Below are 17,912 nucleotides of genomic sequence, written 5' to 3'. Positions count from 1 at the left end.
GTTCGCTGCTGTTATGAGAGAAATCATTGTTTTACTCTAGTTTCCTATTTTGTGATTTTTTTTTCTTCAGTTTGTCTGCTTTCAATCCCAGAGTTAAAATGAGCCTTAGCTGAATCCCTTGATTATTCTAGTGGAACATAAATTTTGAGATCAAAGTCTGTGCCTGTATTTTGAAACTGAGGTGATAGCCCATCCCCCTAATTTTATTGTGACTCTTGGCCGTGGCTTTTGGGTTTTAGTCTCTAGTGGTTTTGTCTGTGTTGATGTCATGGCCTATATGACTCAAAACATGTTACCCCTACTACAAGTGGCCTTCCAGAATCCGTTGAGCATTTTTTGAATTCAGGTAAGTTTTATGGAGAATTGATGATGAATGATTATGTGGTATGAGGGAAAGATAGCAAGCCAGGTTTTTATTGGGTTTCTGAGCTGAATAGTTGGTTGAATGTAGACATGTTTCTCTGACACACGAAGCTGAGAGAGGGATATTTATCTCCATATCCTGTCCACATCAAGGGTGGAGAGGATATGGAGATGAATTCAGTTCTACTTTAATAATTTACATTAAGTTTGAAGAACTTACAAGACATGTAGGTAAAGTTCTTGGTTAAATGAGGCCAGCATTTAAAAGTTAGCACTGAAAATTTGGTTTGGGGGACCCATGAACAATGGATGATATTTAGTTTGTGTTGCTTTTGGTTTTGTTTTTTCGGCCATGCCTGACTGACTGTCCTCAGGTTTCCCTCCTGGCTCAGATTTCTCTACTCTCGTGGCTTGAGTGACCAGATGGGATGCCAGGGATTGAATGCTGGTAGGTCTGGTGCAAAGCTAGTGCCCTACTCGCCGTACTATCTCTCCAGCCTAACAACGATGATATTTAAAGCAATGAGACTGGACACGAGGATATCTGGAGAAGAAATCGTAAACACAGGACCGAGGTCTAGGGAATGCAGAGAAGAAAAGCCAGGGAGGCAGAGAAAGAAATTCTGATGAGAATTTCAGAAGAAATTTATATATCAGAATAGATATATAAGTAGACATATAAATAGATATATAAATCACCCAGAATCCTTATTTCAGCTAAGGGTGCTCTCTTGGTATTGTACACTCTTTGGTCAAGTGTGTAGTGACATGAATCTATTATTTTAGTAGCACGTAGAGCATCTTACTGCTCCAAAAGTCCTCTGAGCTCTGCCAAAACTCCCTTTCTTTAGAACCGCTGGTAGTTACTTATTGATCTGTTATTTTTTTCCAGAGTAACTTATAGCTTGTTGCCTTTTCAGATTGGTTTCTTTCAGTAATATGCATTTTGGGTTCCTCAATGTCTTTGAGGACTGTACGATAGCACAGCAGGTAAGGCGTTTGCCTTGCACGCAGCTGACCCAGGTTCAATTCCTCTGTTTCTCTCCGGAGAGCCCAGCAAGCTACCGAGAGTATCCCGCCCGCATGGCAGAGCCTGGCAAGCTACTTGTGGCATATTTGATTTGCGAAAAACAGTAACAACGTCTCACAATAGAGATGTTACTGGTGCCCGCTCAAGCAAATCTATGAACAATGGGACGACAGTGTTACAGTGCAATGTCTCTTTATTTCATTTTCTGGGAGCCTTGGGGCCATTCCCAGTGGCGACTTGGGTCAATGCTAGGACCCAAGGATACAGTGTTTCTTGGGCCCTGTGGTACTGGCGAGTACTCAGCCCCCCTGACAGTACTCAGATGCTTCCAGCCCACACACAGTGGGCTCAGGGCCTCCAGGGCTGCAGCTTCTGTGATGCTCAGGCAAGCATGCGGTGTAGGGACCAAACCAGGCAGGCTACATGCAAGGCATGTGCCTTAACTCCTGGGCTGTCTCTGGTCTCTCATTTATTCTTAGTGCTGAGTTAGATACTGTTTACAAATACTACAGGTTTCTTTATCCATTCGTCTACTGAAGGACATCAGTGTGGTTGCTTTCAAGTCTGGCAATTTGAATCGAGTTACTATTAGCATGTGTGTTGGGGGTGTTTGTGTGAATATATTTTCAACTCCTTCGTGTAAATATCGAAGAGCATGATTGCTGGATCACATGGTCCGAGTATGTTTAATTTTGTGAAGAGAGCCAAACTTTCTGTCAGAATGACTCTGACATGTTGTAACGCCACCGGAGGTGTGTGAAGTTCTTGGTTCTCCACATCCTCGTCTGCACGGGGTGGTTCCTGCATCCTGGATTTGGGCCATTCTCCTCAATACGCAGCCGTACCCCATTACTGTTTTCGTTTTCATTTCCTTGAAGACAAATGATGTGAAGCATCTTTTCATACACTTTTTATTTTTGCCAGCGGGTCAGGTGTTGATGTTGGGAAAGCGTGTGGCCCTTCTGCTGTCGCTCCTGTGGCGGCGGGACCGTTCCTGGCCTTGCTGGGGGGCTGAGGGAGGCTGTGGTTCTGGGGGCTGAGCACAGGGTGCCGTTCGTGAAGGGGAGACACAGGCCTGCTGGCCCGTTGATTTGTTTTTCACCAAACCACCTTGAATTACGGAGTTACATTTCTGGCACCATTCCCTTCACCAGTGTCCATTTCTCTCCACCAGCGTTCCCGGTTTCCCTCCCCCCCCAGTCAGGCACTTTTTCCTTTTTCCTTTTTATTTCCACCGTTTAGGGCCTACGGTTTACAGTACTGTCACTGACGGGTAATCACGCCTGTCACATTCCCCCATCTCAGTGCCTCATCCTGGTCTAGAGTGACCACTTCCCTCTACCCGTCTTGTTGGGGCCCCTTCCCTGACCCATCCCACATCCCACTCCTGTAGTAAGGACCAGATCTATCTTTGGGTGCTAGTTATTCCCCTGCTGTGTTTCCTTACATCTCACATGTGAGTGGGATCCTTCAGGATCTGCCCCTCTCCCACTGACTCATGTCTCTCAGCATAGAACTCTCCAGAGCCACCCACGTGTCAGCAAATTTCATGACTTCATCCTTCCTCGAGGCCAAGTAGTCTTCCGTTGTGTCCATGTACCAGAGCTTCTCTGCCCAGTCGTCCATTCCCGGGCACTTAGGTGTCTCCCAGCCTCTGGCCACTGTGCACGGTGCTGCAGTGAACGTACCAGAGCAGATGTCTTGGGCTCGTTTTGGTTTCTTTTCTTTTTTTTTGTTTGTTGTCAGGGAGCCACACCTGGTAGTGCTCAAAAGTTACTTATCTCTTGTTACAGAAATACAGAATTATTCCTGGCATGACTATATCGGTCCTGCTCATGGGACGAGTAGGGTGAAAGAAATCGAACCCAGGTTGTTGGCGTGCAAGGCAAACAGACACCATACCCGCTGGACGATCGCTCTGGCCCCTTCGGCACATCGGCACATTCTTTCGATTATTTTGTTTGCTTGTTTGTTTCAATTTTAGTATCTTTAAACAACGATTGGAATTATTTGGGGAGAGGGGGTTTCCACGCTGATACCATTTTCCACAGAAGACAGCATTGCCACCAGCAGTGGATGAGATTGCCTATCTCCGCATTTCATAAGCACCACTGGCTGTCTCTGTGCTTTTTGACATATGTGTTCTCACTATGTTAGATGGTACCTAATTTTGTTTTGATTTGCGTTTCCCCGTCGATCTGAATTCAGACTTTTGCTGTGTGCATTTTGAAACTACTTTTGTTGGTACATATTTATTGACTTTTGGTCGTGGTATTCAGTTGATGACTATAAACTGTTCTGTTTTCCTGATTGCAATTTTTAATTTTTATTTTTACCAAAATAATGCATGTACGTGGTTTTAAAAATCAAATAGTATGACAACACTTAAAATAGAAAGCAGCAATTTCCTGACTCACGCTCCCTTAAATGATGGTGTTCCAAGACTTCCAACTTCTCCAGCTGATTTTCCTCTTGTTTCACTGTAAAGCAGCATGCTTAATTACATTTTAAAAACGTATCTATGGCTTTCTTCTTTTCTTTTTTTAAATCCTTGAATGTCTGGTGCAAACTCAGAGCTTATCTGCTTAGGCCCTTCCCACAGCACCTGCCCTCCGACGCATTCACCTCCCTCTGGGCAGCTCTGGCATGGTCCCAAACAGGGCGCAGTCCTTCCTGGGGACCCCTAGCCCCATTCGCCTCTGAGCTGGACATTCTGTCGTCAGGCATGAGTATCCGACTCAAAGTCAGTGTTTCCTCAGTAACAAAGTTCTTCCCAGAAACAGCCGCTCACTCCCCAGGTTTCCGCTGGAACTAGAGTTTCCAGTGATGCTTCCGGGTCCGTCTGCCAAGGCACCTTTACCAAGGTGTTGAGACATCCTTTCAGGAACTCTTTTTCTCTCTCTAGACTCTTAGCCGATGACTTTCTAGGCCTGCCATATGTGAAGTATGTTTTCCTCTTACAAGAAGCCACCTGTTATTATATGTTTTAAATGCCAGTAGTTCTCTCAATTACCTGACTGTTCTTTTTATTTTTATAGCCTCCTACTCCGTTGGTAGGTTTATTTATTTTCAGATTTCTTTTTTTTTTTTTTTTTTTTTGCTTTTTGGGTCATACCTGGCGATGCACAGGGGTTACTCCTGGCTCTGCACTCAGGAATCACCCCTGGCGGTGCTCAGGGGACCATATGGGATGCTGGGAATTGAACCCGGGTTGGCCGCGTGCAAGGCAAACACCCTACCCGCTGTGCTATTGCTCCAGCCCCTATTTTCAGATTTCCAAACCAATGAAATAGAACTTTTCTGCAGATCTTCTTCTGAATGGTTTGTGCCCCTCAGTTCTTCCCTCCCTCCCTCTGTTTGGTTCTCCGGCCTGCGTTGTGGGGGTGTCCTGCTCTGGTAGAGGTAGTCTGTTGCTGTTGGCAGGGGAAAACCTTGTGAAACTTTCTAGAAAGCTAAGAAAGTCGCAGGAGGGGACTTCGTTGGGGTGAGTCCCAAATGCCGTTATTGGTAAATGCCGTGGCAGTGCCTTGGTGCCTGCAGGCTCCCAGTCACGGTAAGAATACCCCATGCGGGGTTGGAGACCCCGTCCCCAGTCTCTGCAGGAACCCTCCGGGCCTTCCCCAGTATACCCTGCTTGTGCGGGAGGCGGCCAGTGCCCCTCAGGTCCCTGTGACCTGCTTTCCCGCTAGACTCCTCATTTTTCAGGGACAGCCCACACGCACCGAGAGTTGTCTTCTCTTGTCCCGGTGGATGTAGAGATTTCCAGACGTCTTCGCTCTCACTCCAGGAGGCTCCCCGTAGGACAGAGAGCTGCCTTCCCTTAATCAGCCCGCTCACTGGCAGCTTGACGTTGAACATTTTAACATTCTTATCCACTGTATTTCTTGGTACACTGTGTGTTTGCCAATATCTTGTTCTATTTAGATTGATTTTCTCAATATTAACTGTTCATTGGCTGGATTGGCTGAGAATGTTTTTTTTTTTTTTAGCTATTCCCTTTGTGTTCCAGCTCATTGGTCATGGTTATAACATTGCATGTGCTGACCTAATCGATTTTGTCAATATTTTCCTTTGGAGGAAGAGTTGTTGCAAATGTCTAAGTTCTTCATTGTTTTCTTTAGCTTTTCTTATAATGTAGATTTTAATCATTTATCTGTCTTACCTTGAAGTAAATTTTTCATTGGACATGAATCTGTTCTCCTTCAAATTTCTAAATGATTAACTAAAGAGTTTGAATTATTAGCTAATTTGGATTTTTATCAACCTTTTCTAATTACATAAATTAATTTATAAAATTGCTATATTTTTGTGCCTCTGGCATTTGCCTTGCATGCGGCCAACCCGGGTTCGATTCCTCCATCCCACTCGGAGAGCCTGGCATGCTACCGAGAGTATCCTGCCCGCACAGCAGAGCCTGGCAAGCTACCTGGGGCATATTCGATACGCCAAAAACAGTAAGAACAAGTCTCACAATGGAGACGTTACTGGTGCCCGCTCGAGCAAATCGATGAACAACAGGAGGACAGTGGCAGTGATATAATTTATAGATTTAAATATTCATTGGTTAATTGACTTTTTAAGATTATTATTAACAGTTTTATTCTTACACATCCTACTGTTAGGTTATACAAATTAAAGATGGGTAAGATTTCTCCTGTGTCTTCAAGGGAGAAATAGTGAGTTACATAATATGAGACCAGTACCCAAGGACAGTAGAAACAAGGGCCAGGAGGATCAGTCAGTGTTTGGAAGCCTGCTTCAAATACTTCGGGAAAAGGCAGTTGGGATAGAGAAGGGACCACTGTGACAAAGATCATTGGAAATCATCACTCTGGATAAGAACGGTGTGCTGAAATAGGTCAAGGAACAGACATGATAACCTCTCAGTACCTGTACTGAAAACCATAATGCCCAAAGGTGGGGCGAGAGAGAAGGAAAGTGCCTGCCTGCCATAGAGAGAGGCGGGGGCAGGGGCTGCGGGAGGGAAACGGGGGACACTGGAGGTGTGAAATGTAAACTGGTGCAGGAATGGAGGGATGGGTGTTGGAGATTGTATGGCTGAAACCTGATCATGGACAGTGTTGTAGCTTTGTATCTCACAGTGATTCAGTTAAAAATTATGGGGAAGCACGCAAGAAAGATTGTTGAGAGCTGACTTTGGAGGGAAGAGGCAAAGCGACAGCCGGGTCTCGATTTGTAGCAGAACTTCATCAGGATGGGGCATGGGTGAGCCCAAAAGACTCTCTTAGTGCAGAAATCACAGTTGCACATTCAAGGTGAGGTTTAGCAGGAGTCTAAGGATGAGAGATGTGTGTGTACGATTCAGGAATAATTCTGTAATCATTCAATAAATCACAAAGTTACCATATCAAGTTCTTGATCAAGAGACTGTTGAAATTGTGGCGTGTTTTCCGAAATGATTGAATGGAATTCTGGTTTTGGGGGGTAGTCCCTGGGGAGTGCTTCAGGGGCCCTGGGCCAGATCCAAGACTTGTCTTAACTGTTGGGTGCTCGCGCCAGCAGTGCTGGTGGGGCATCGGGAAACTCAGCGCCGGGGTCCCCTCGGGCCAGCCCTGCAGTGCTCAGGACCATTCGCGCAGCACCCAGGGGTGGGGGAGCTGGGCAGGGGGCCGTGTGATACTGCGGGCATGGAAGACCTGCCTCTGCCCTCACGAGCTGTCTCCCGGCCCCAGCTTAGCTTTCCAAACAAGGTCATTTGTTGGAGGGTGGAATAGGCCAAATGATACAATGTAACATACAGCTTCGCTCTTTAGCCATCGGTGAAGTTCGGGCCATGGCAAATGTAAGACGTGTATCCTTTTCAGAATAAAAATCAAGAGGGAAGACTACCCTTTCCAAGAATAAGCCCTGTGGGGCCGGAGCGATAGCACAGCGGGTAGGGCGTTTGCCTTGCACGCGGCCGACCCAGGTTTGATCCCTGGCATCCCATATGGTCCCCCAAGCACTGCCAGGAGCAATTCCTGAGTGCAAAGCCAGGAGTAACCCCTGAGCATCGCTGGGTGTGACCCAAAAAGAAAAAAAAAAAGAATAAGCCCTGTGCTTGAAGACTGGGCTCAGGGGCTCCGTAGCCAGGGGTTGATTGGCTGGAGTTCTCAGTAGTCTGCAGAGACCGTCTTCACAGCCAGCAGGGCCCTGGGGTGCAGGAGCCCTTCTGCACAGCAGTGGGAGCAAATGGAAGCAAGAGAGGCAAGCTGTCAGGATCCTGACTGCTCTCGGGCGTGGCTGGTGAGAGAGAGGGATCCACGTAGTGGAAGTCTCGCATTAAGGCCTCACCGTGGTCAGGAGACTGGACAGACCAGGCGAGGGCGGGGGTGGGGGGGAATATCCCAAAGACAGAGAGCCCCCCCTTCAGAACACGATTCCTTTGAAGTCAGAGAGAGAATCACCTCGCTCCCAGTCACAGATGGGAAGATAGACTAGTACCTCTTCCTCCTAGAATTGGGACCAGGATAACGTTTGAGGGTGTCAAGAAATGGACGTCCAGGGAACAAAGTCTTTGCTCTCCTGAGAACCGTTTCCTGGACAGGACACCTGCACTAGCGTCCCCGGGGAGCTGCGTGAAAGACTGAGCTCCTGAGATCACGCTCAGCGTTCAGGAGCTGTGGGACCAGGTCATGGTCACTGCAGGCTGAGAACCAGCGTTCGAATGAAGTCAACGTTGCCTGCAAAAGTGTCTGCGTGAGGGAGAGAGCATGTGTGTAAGACAGCAGGAGCTCTTCATGGGTTCGAGAGAGGGAGAGAGAGGGAGAGAAAGGGAGAGAGAAGGAGAGAGAGGGAGAGAGAAGGAGAGAGAGGGAGAGAGAGGGAGAGAGAGGGAGAGAGAGGGAGAGAGAGGGAGAGAGAGAGAGTCAGAGAGGGATGAGCAGAGTGCTTTGGGAATGAGAAAGCAGGAATTTATGCATCTTTGTAGTTGCAGCTAGGATGAAAGACGGAGAAAGAAGCTTGCTATTGTGTCTCAAATTGTCAGGCCCAGGGGAGACTGACTAAAGCAGCCTGCAGAAAACGAGAGATTGCCCTTCCTTGGGACCGAGAAACACAGCCCACCTGGCAGGCAGTAACTGACGCTGATGGCCGCACAGACTCCTGTGGCTTTGTGTATTCCAAGTTACACGGCACGTGTTTGTAAGGAGCCCGCCAAAGAGACAGGCCCGACCTGCCTCTGCTAACGGGGACTCCACTCCATTCTCAGCAGCTGCCACTGCCCCTCATCTAACGTGACGTAGGCCACTTCCTTAGTAGAACAAGTTCTAGAATTTTCTCTCTTCACTTGGGCTTGTTGATAGCCTTTCAGCTGGTCCCAAGACCACCAGCCTCTTACTACCCCGGCTCGCCTTAACCCGTGTAGGCTGTCTTTTTCTGTTGTCGTTCTTTTTTTAAAAAACTGAAATCAACTACGAAACAAATATGAAATATTTACAATTCAAGTAGCAATTGCTCCAAAGGCTGACTGCTCTGAATGCTCCCCCTGAACAGAGTCTGACCAAGTGAGAAAGCATCACAGTGCCGAGTGAAGTCTGAACAAATGACAAACCATCACTGTGCCGAGTGAAGTCTGACCAAATGAGAAAGCATCACAGCGCCAGCACCACTGCTTGGCTCTCCAGCCCCGCTAGGCAGGGACACTGCCCCCTCGCCGGTTCTGGCAGGTTAACAGGGTGCCGCTGGTTGGCTGGCTCTTCTTCCCACCTCCCCACTTCCCCACAAGGAGGGAAGTTTCCCTGCAGTCCCTTCTCAGCCCATTTTGGCCGCCTTCTACCTCTTTTCTAGGCAGAATAGTTATTCCATTTGCATTCCATAGGACTTTCTTTTAAAAAATAAAATAACAGATACCAGTGTAGCATGTAGAGTATCATATTGAATCCACTTGGAAGTTTTTTTTTTCTTTTTGGGAAAATGCACAGGGAATGCACTCTGTATTCAGGAATTACTCCTAGCTGTGCTCAGGGGACCATATGGGATGCTGGGAATCGAACCCAGGTTGGTCGCGTGCAAGGCAAATGTCCTACCCGCTGTGCTATCACTCCAGTCCCCCTCCCGCTTTTTTCTGTTTTGTTTTCTGTTATAAATTGTACTTGAGTTTCTTGAGACAAAAATCCAGGCAATTAAATTTTAATTCTGAAATACCTGACAGATAAGATACATGTCATCAGTGTTAGATGAATAACATCTGAACCAGGGAATCTTCTCTTTGTATAACCCAAAATGAAGGAGCAAAAATAAAGGATTTTTTTGAAACAGCTAGATGAGGGATTCTCAGCATCATTTGCTAGAAGTAATAGGTTAATCTGCATATTCATAGAATTGTCTTACTTCCCAGGAAGATGGTACTTAAAAGTGGTTCCTTTGATTTGCAAATGAGGAAAGTAGGTCTGAGTTTGTGTCAGACCACACAAGTGACTTTCATCAAAGTCCTGCCCAAACAACATCCTCTCTGAATTCAGGAGTATTAAACTATTTTTACATTCCTGGCAAATAAATACTGAATGAAAACAAAATGAATAATGTTAGAGCATTCCAAGGGATCCCGAGTTTAATATTGACTGGGGGAAAGCCGGGTTACTTGCATAAGAAATGATTCAAAGAGAATTTTAAGTAAATGTGAAATATTTTTTCTTGTTACTCGCTGAGATGGTAGGAGGTATCAGTGACATAAGAAAAAAAAAAAACAGAATGGGTTTTGATGAAGTTCTTTTCTCCACGTTCATGGAGCCTCTTTTTCTCTTTAATAGGTTTCAGAACTTGCTGTGGTCCAGAAAGACATTTGTGGACAACATGAAAATTTATAACCACAGTTACATCTACATGCCTGCCTTTTCCATGAAGACAGGAACAGAGCCATCCCTCCGGGTTTATTATACACTGTCAGATGTTGGTGCCAATCAAACAGTGCTGTTCGCCAACCCCAACTTTTTGCGTAGCATCGGAAAGTTCTGGAAGAATAGGGGGATCCATGCCAAGCGCCTGTCCACAGGACTCTTCCTGGTGAGCGCCGCCCTGGGCCTCTGCGAAGACGTGGCCATCTACGGCTTCTGGCCCTTCTCCGTGAACATGCTGGAGCAGCCCATCAGCCACCACTACTACGATAATGTCCTGCCCTTCTCTGGCTTCCACGCCATGCCGGAGGAGTTCCTCCAGCTCTGGTACCTTCATAAAATCGGTGCGCTGCGGATGCAGCTTGATCCGTGTGGGGACGCCTCGCTCCAGCCCGCTTCCTAGGGGTGAGACGGGAGAAGAGAGAACTGAGCCAGGATATTTTTGTTAGATTTTCTACAGGAGTCCAAAGGAGACGGTCAAGTTGCTTCATGGATTGACATGGGCCACTTGAAAAAAACAAAATCAAAGAAAATTCCAAGGGAAACTCTGCTTTTCACGTTGGCTTGGAGAACAAGCAAGAAATGCAGCAGCCTAAGAAATATTTTATAAAACATTGACGTTCTAGCCAGTAAAATGCTGATGAAATGATGATGGTAAAGGTTTACATGGTTCGGATCTAGAAGGTGCCATTTGTAAGCAGGATGGAACTCTGGTGGTTGTACCTGAGGGACTAATCCAAGTAGGGAATGACAGGAAATGCCAGTGCTAGGTAAAATGTATTTTGATCATCAACACAAACTGGATTAAATTTGTTTTTTTAAAAACTGTCTTACTAAGACTGGCAATAGAACCATAGGTTTAAAAAAATATATACTTATTTTTGCCCTATTTAGGGGCAGTGAGTATGCGATGGGATAGATTTTTAAAATCCCTTACAGAATAATATGAATACAAAATGCTATGGCTGATCATTGTGATTTGTTGAGCCACGTCGATGTTATCTATAGTCCCCTCCTCCCTACCTGTTAAATAAGAATTGCTTCCCCCCCTTCTGTCAAGTCCCCTTAGATAATGTGAAACATTGTTGAATTTAGATTGTGTTGATTCTTAGTCTGGATAACATGAGCCACTTTCCTTCTCTTCATGATTTAGGACATAAACTCAGTTCAGATCTGCATTAGGTAAAGCCTATTTGCATTATTATTTTAGTGCAAAAAAAAAAAGATTACACGCGTGAGTGTATCATCACTTTTGCAAATTGGCATAATTGTCTTCATGATCAAATGTCGAGATGAAGTAAAAGCACAATGTCACCGAGTTTAGTCTGGAAGGCAGTCTGGAAGACATCTCCGTTCTGCCTAGCCTGGTTTCTTCCCTCCATGAGGAAGCATGTGCCTGCACATGTGTAAGCAGAGACATCTCCACAAAGCTCGTTCCCGTGCAAGTGTAAGAGCTGAACGCATATGACCTGCTTTAGTAAAACTCTGCAGCCAGTGTTGAGAGCTTACAGGTGCATTATGTGCTCTCTGCTCCACCTCAGTATAAACCAGCCCAGCTTTCTGCTCGTAACGCCCATACCAGCATGTGCCGAGAGCCTTTCCCTGCGGCAGCTTCCCCAGAATGATTAGAATTGCTTGATTCATTTTGACCCCCGCTAGTTTTTTGAACGGACTCTGTGTTGACCCGTAGATCACGCAGACCTGGTGTGTACAAGTCAGGGCACTTGATCTAGTTGCTGGACACCTTCTCAGTGGGAGTGAAGTGACTTAGGAACATTGTGACATCAGCCTCGAGTCACTGCAAGAACGTGACGGACAGGAACTAGAAGCAGCCCCGTGTGATCACGTGGAAGGGAAAGCGAGGGGGAGCGATGATTCTCCTTGTGCCTAGAAGATGCCTGAGGTTCCATGGAGGTTCTAGAATTCTCCCCGTTTATTAAATATGACCGAGTAGAGGGAAACTGTACCCAGAAGTTCAGCTTCATTAATCCCCCCAATTGTAGAAGCTTAATATACCATGTACATTAAAGTAAGTCTAATTTTGTGGTGGGTTAACTTTAAAAAAAATCAAATCCGTGAAAGCTGACAGTTCAGTGAGCTCCACAAGAAGATTCAGGTTCAGTCCCTGACAAGACGAGGACCCCAACACTGCTGCAGTGGGACCCAGAAACGGAATTGTGTGGCGGGACGGGGATCAAGATAACAAAACCTTTGGGGGAAAGTATGCACTGTTGAAGAGACCGTTTCTAAGGTTGGGTATTGAGATAACTGTATAAATCAGCAGTTAAATTGACTCAACATGCATCATATTGGCAATTAGAAAGTTTAGAATTTGAGAACATCAGTTCTGTGCAGAACTGATTTGCTGTTTGGATTCAATATGGCAGCAAAAACGTCATGAGAGTGTCATGTGAGTGAGCTGGGTGAAAGACCATGAACTCAGCCCTGGATATATTTTCTCTTTTGAGCAGTCGTTATTTAGAACTTATCTGTACAAAGGAAAAAAATATTTTTTCCCCTACACTTAAGCAAAAATGGAAAAGAATAGTCAAAAACCTACAGTGTTAATAAAAAGTGTCCCTCAGGTTAGTCTTCTAATTGCCAAATTTGTTCAAATGTAGTTCAAGAGCTCCATAAACCTCAAGCCCTGCAATTCCGTTGACAGTGATATCTGGAATTGTTTTCTTGTTAATTCCAGGGATTGATCTACCCAAAGTATTTGTACAATGTTTAGTCTGTAAATTTGTGATTTCTAACAGACAGTTCAGAAATTCCCCCAATTAATGTTGATTAATCCAGTGATTTTCAACTAGGATGGTCCCCTCCCCTCTCCTGGTGTCATCCGGCAATGTCTGGAGACATTTTTATTAGCACGATGTGGAGGATGCTACTAGTATCCGTGGGTGGGGACCAGGGATCCGTGAAGCATTCAGTTACGCACAGGGTCAGCAGCTGCAGCATCACTGGAGCCAAGGGGGAGACGCCCTAAGTAACACCGAGTGACACTGGGGCGGTGCCAGTTATCTCTTCTTACATATGTCTCTGCCATATGACGGCAGTTGATAAGGATGTTGCCTTAGCACCTGGCGGTATATTGTAGGAACAACACCTCTGTCTGCGGCTAGATAAATAAATGGACGTGAACATAGGTGTGGGCTGTGTGCTGTGTGTGGAGCATCTATTCTCACACAGGTATTGTTGATCCTCTAAGAGCATGCAGGAATGCTTGGATTTTTAAATTTTGTTTTGTTTGGGGTTTGGGGTCACACCCAGCAGTGCTCAGGGCTTACTCCTGGCTCTGCACTGAGGAGTCACTCCTGGTGGTGCTCAGGAGGCCATAGGGATGCCGGGGATCGAACCTGGTTCAGCTGCGAGCAAGGCAAAGACCTTGCCTTACCTGCTGTACTGTCTCTCCAGCCCCTCCAATTTTTTTTTTAATTAGTCAAACACTTTACTGAAGTTGTTAGAGATACTTTCAAGTATAAATTCCTATCCGTAACATTCTTGTCAGCAACTATGCTCATTTTATTGTTCCATTACTTACAACCTCCTCTCGGAAAAAAAAAAAAAAAAACAGTACTCATTCATGTTTTAAAAAACTGGCTTTGAGAAATAGCAACAAACCCTTGTTAGGAGAAACCTCAGAGGAAATTAAGTCAGGACTCGCGGGACGTGACAGGAAATCCCGCCGTGGCCGTGACCACAGCCAGCAGTGCTCAGGGGCTCCTCGGTGGGGGCATGGTCTCCAGGCCTCACACATGCAAGGCCTGTTCTCTCCCACAGAGCCACATGCGCGGCCCTAGAAAACTTACTGTGTTGTGTAAAAAAAAACAAATGTTCCCACAGAACTCGTAGTATCTGCTCTGTAAAGCTCCACAGAAGTGGCAGGAAGTTCTCTGGGAAGCTGAGGACGAGCTCGCGCAGGAATAGGTGTGAGACCTGGGCTGTGGGTGGGGCCGGGCAGTCGCCCCAGCTGGGCCCAGGGATCTGTGGAACATTCCATCCCGCACGGCTTGGGTCAGCACCACAGCCGAGACGTGAAGCTCTCCCAGTCGGCCTCGCACGCCTCTCGCCTCCCGGCTTTTTCTTTCTATGACTGAAGAGTCTGTTGACCCACCTTTCCCGGAGGGTAGGTCAGCGCTCACATGCCGTGGCCTTGGGTGAGTGCACACTGGAGCCCCCTCAGCCAGCAGCCCCGGCTCTGTCAGAGAGGGGGAGGCCAGTGGAAAGGAGGCTGCCTCATTCTCGTGTGCTCAGCACAGCTCAGAGAAGCCCCTGCTCGCGACCTGAGCATCCGGGCACGGACCTGGCACTGACCACAGGGCATTTGCAAGAGCAGCGTCACATTGTGTACTGCCTTAAACCCTTTTGTTTCGGTGTGGACTTAGATCTGGGTGTCCTGTGTCAGAGGTCTGTTCCCTCACATAATTATCATCCTCAGGGGTCTGTGTTCTGAAAAGTGGAGCTTTTCCCCGTGCACCGAGGTTTCCTGAGTCTTTAAATCTAGGGAGATAGCAAGTAGCCACCGATTCCTCTATGGCTTCCTTGAAACCCCTGGAGAGTCACCTGAAGGAATCCTGAAGCCTTGAGTCTGTAAACTCCTAGGTAAGGGGCCCACTATATTTGGGTTAAACCCTGCAATTTTTGTATTTCATAAATGGCAGGAGATTTCTATGAATATACAATTGCTGTAGCCCTTTTTCTTCCTCACACACACACACACACACACACACACACACACACACACACACACACTACGATTGGATTTACCCACTGCCTACGCTTGGATTTTGAATTTCTAAAATACATCCCAGAGGTGAGAGATTGAATGAGCTTCTGGGAATGGGAAACTCACTCAAACAGCACAGTTTCTGCTTATCACTGCAGTAAGGAAAAAACAAAACTACGGGCTTCCATTTCCTTCTCATTTCCTTCCTTCTGGTGCCAACATTCTGACTTCACTCTCTGACAAATAAGGAACACATAATTTATTGTAAATTGACTTATAATTACCAGTGGATGTTCATGGGCAGAAATGGGAGTCATATTTCACTGAGGGTCACACATTTACCTCCTTTCTCTTATTGATTGCTATGTTGCGCTAAAAATCCTTTCTCATCCTGTTCTGAAGCTGTGGCCTAAAAACCGATGATGCAAAGCTATCTAGAAGTTTTATTGTATAATATCCAGATGTATTGATTAAGTCTCTTATTGCGCCAGGATAATGGGATTTTCTGCAGATATTTGAAGAGCATTTGCTTCACATGATATCAATAAACATACAAAATAGGTGATGCTCCCCAGAGCAGAGCCAAATCAGGAGATTGTCTGAAAATAGATACGTCTGTTTTCCCCTGCAAAAGTCAGAGGAATAACGAATTGTCACTCAGTGGGGCAGGAAATGTTTGTGGGCACTAAGATTTAGCCAAACTGCAAAGAAGGGAGATCAAAGCAGGCCTTTAACGGGGCAGGACTGCTGGGAGGATTCTTTGGGAGTCACTCAGAAGAGGACACAGGCCACATTGTCCTTGAGTGCAGCCCAGAATAGAAGCTCTTAAAAACACATGTCAGAGGAAACCAAGAGTCACACAGATGATACGGCTAATGAGGAAAAGACTCGAGAGGAAGTGTAAGGAGCCAGACAGGAAGAAGCTCCAGGAAGCAGAGGAGGCACCTGTTGGCCCTCTGCAGCCTGATGTGGCCGCGTGAAAGGCTCCCTGCTCCCTCCCTCCCCAGGGGGTGCTTGCCTCGGTGGCGTCTGAGCCTGGACATGCAGACACATCTTCTGAGCCCTCCTCTCTCTGCCTTGACACTTACTGCCACAGGAACACCGTTCTGCCAGTCTCCACTTGCAATGAGGCGGCAGTAGGAAGAAGTGTCAGTTGAGCCTGCTCTTTGTGGCAGGGTCACCAGCTGCTAAGCACGACGAGTCCGCAAGCTCTAGGCTCCTTATTACGTTGGCTTGGGCGGCCCTCAATGCGTTTCCCACTGTGTTCCATCCAGTACACTCATGCCCACCCCCCTTGTCTTCTGTATGCCCACTGCAACGGGAAAGATGTCTGAGCTAGGGGGAGTGCCGTGGCAGAGGGTGCCTTAACTTTTTCTGCCTTGTCTCCTCCTTCCTGCTGTCTTTCTTTTCATGTCCTCTGTCACTTTGAAGGTGTATCTGTTCCACGGTGTATCTTTCTCATCAGCAGAGCTGTCGGCGTCTCGAGCATAAGCGTTTTGTTCAAGTGCACACTAGTCTTGGGCCTTGGAAATATCTGATAAAAGTCTGTAAATACCCTTTGTTGACGTAGTCCAACCTTCTCGCTGAGAGTTCCTTAGGTGAGAACCGCAGGGAGGATGCCAAGATTAAGACTGTGTTTTTCCAGCAAAGTCCAGTCTGGGAGGAAACTAGGAATTGGTTGGTTTCTGTTCCTCATTGAGAGTCAAGGATGAGTCCCCAGGGATTTCTGGGTGTCGGGTCACTAGATGCCCTCTCCTCATCTGCACCATTCACAGTCTGGGTGATTGGTGAGAGGGGGGTATATTCGAATCAGAGGGCAGAAAACAGGCCAGGGTAGCCTGCTGAAAAGGTTGCTCGTTCTTCACAAGTCTGAACTATCACTAGCGTTCTGGTCACCACACAGCATAGGGGAAGCTCCTGGTGTCTCCTTAACTCTGCGCATATATACTCTTTCTCACGCGTGCCATCTTTTTTCAGGAGCAAATTTGCAGAGGCTAGAGGAAAGGGAATCACAGAAGCAAGCAAATAGTCATAAGCCTCATTTTAGAGTCTGACTGCCAGTCCGTGGCAATGGGGGTTCTGAAAAAAAGGTTTTCCATCTGACTATAAAATTGAAATCGCCTTTGAAGTGACTTTATACTAAAATTCCTCTGTACTGGCAGGAAGTAGAGGGAAAAATCTGTGCTCTTCACTTCTGCTTTTTTTTTTTTTTGAGAATTTCATACAAAATGTACCAGGTAAAAAGAAAAAGCTAATTGGTACTTTTCATAGTGTGACTTGAAAGCCAATATCTCTGCCTGTTGCTGAGTTGTTTCTTTCCACAGAGTCTAAAGACAGAGCCGTGAGCAGAGGTTTGCTGTAAAAACATGTCTTCTTCTTTGGTGTGTTCATTGTAATTATGGCTGGTAGTGAGAAGGTTTCAGTAAGTCTCCATTTCTACCTCCCTTACTTGGAGTATATTTGGAAATGCACCCTGTCAATAAAAGGATTTTTTAAAATAGCTTGTGGAGTCCTTTTTTCTTTCCCCTAAATGCCTGTCAGTAATTGTTCAATATTTCTGTTGCTCCTTTGTTTCATATGTTATCAGCTACATATTTCTTTCCTTCTAGATGAAAAGTCATACTGCTTAGGGAGAAAATTGTTTTAGAAATGCAGAATTACAAACACTATGAATAGACTATGAAAGCACCACTGGTCCGTGTCTACGTGAGAGGCACTATCTGTCGGACAGAGTAACTAAGAAAGAAAACTGAGCATTAATTGGACACGAGCCTTCTTTTTTAAGCAGTAAAATGTGTCCTTTTGGAAATGATTCAACATACATCAGCCTGTGTGTCCTAGAAATATTTCGGTAAATTCCTAACAAAATTGAAAACATTTATATTCTCATTCTGCTTGTCTGGGTGACTTTCAGAAGCCAAAATGTGCCTTCTTGTCTAAATTATTTAGGTAATTG

At 46.1% G+C, this 17,912-nt stretch overlaps 1 protein-coding gene across 1 annotated transcript in view; it reads left to right on the top strand.

Annotated features, from left to right (window-relative positions):
* The window catches only part of ST8SIA1 (ST8 alpha-N-acetyl-neuraminide alpha-2,8-sialyltransferase 1), a 173,127-nt gene extending 155,673 nt beyond the window's left edge, over positions 1-17,454 (top strand). The window contains exon 5 of the mRNA XM_004611354.2: positions 10,144-17,454. Within this exon, the coding sequence (XP_004611411.1) occupies positions 10,144-10,630 (487 nt within the window). The 3' untranslated portion in view covers positions 10,631-17,454. The remainder of the gene's footprint in view (positions 1-10,143) is intronic.
* The last annotated feature ends 458 nt before the right edge of the window (positions 17,455-17,912 follow it).

Source organism: Sorex araneus, chromosome 10 (genome assembly GCF_027595985.1).
Source record: "Sorex araneus isolate mSorAra2 chromosome 10, mSorAra2.pri, whole genome shotgun sequence".
NCBI classification, from domain to species: Eukaryota; Metazoa; Chordata; class Mammalia; order Eulipotyphla; family Soricidae; genus Sorex; species Sorex araneus.
This window is presented reverse-complemented; position numbering and strand designations above follow the sequence as displayed.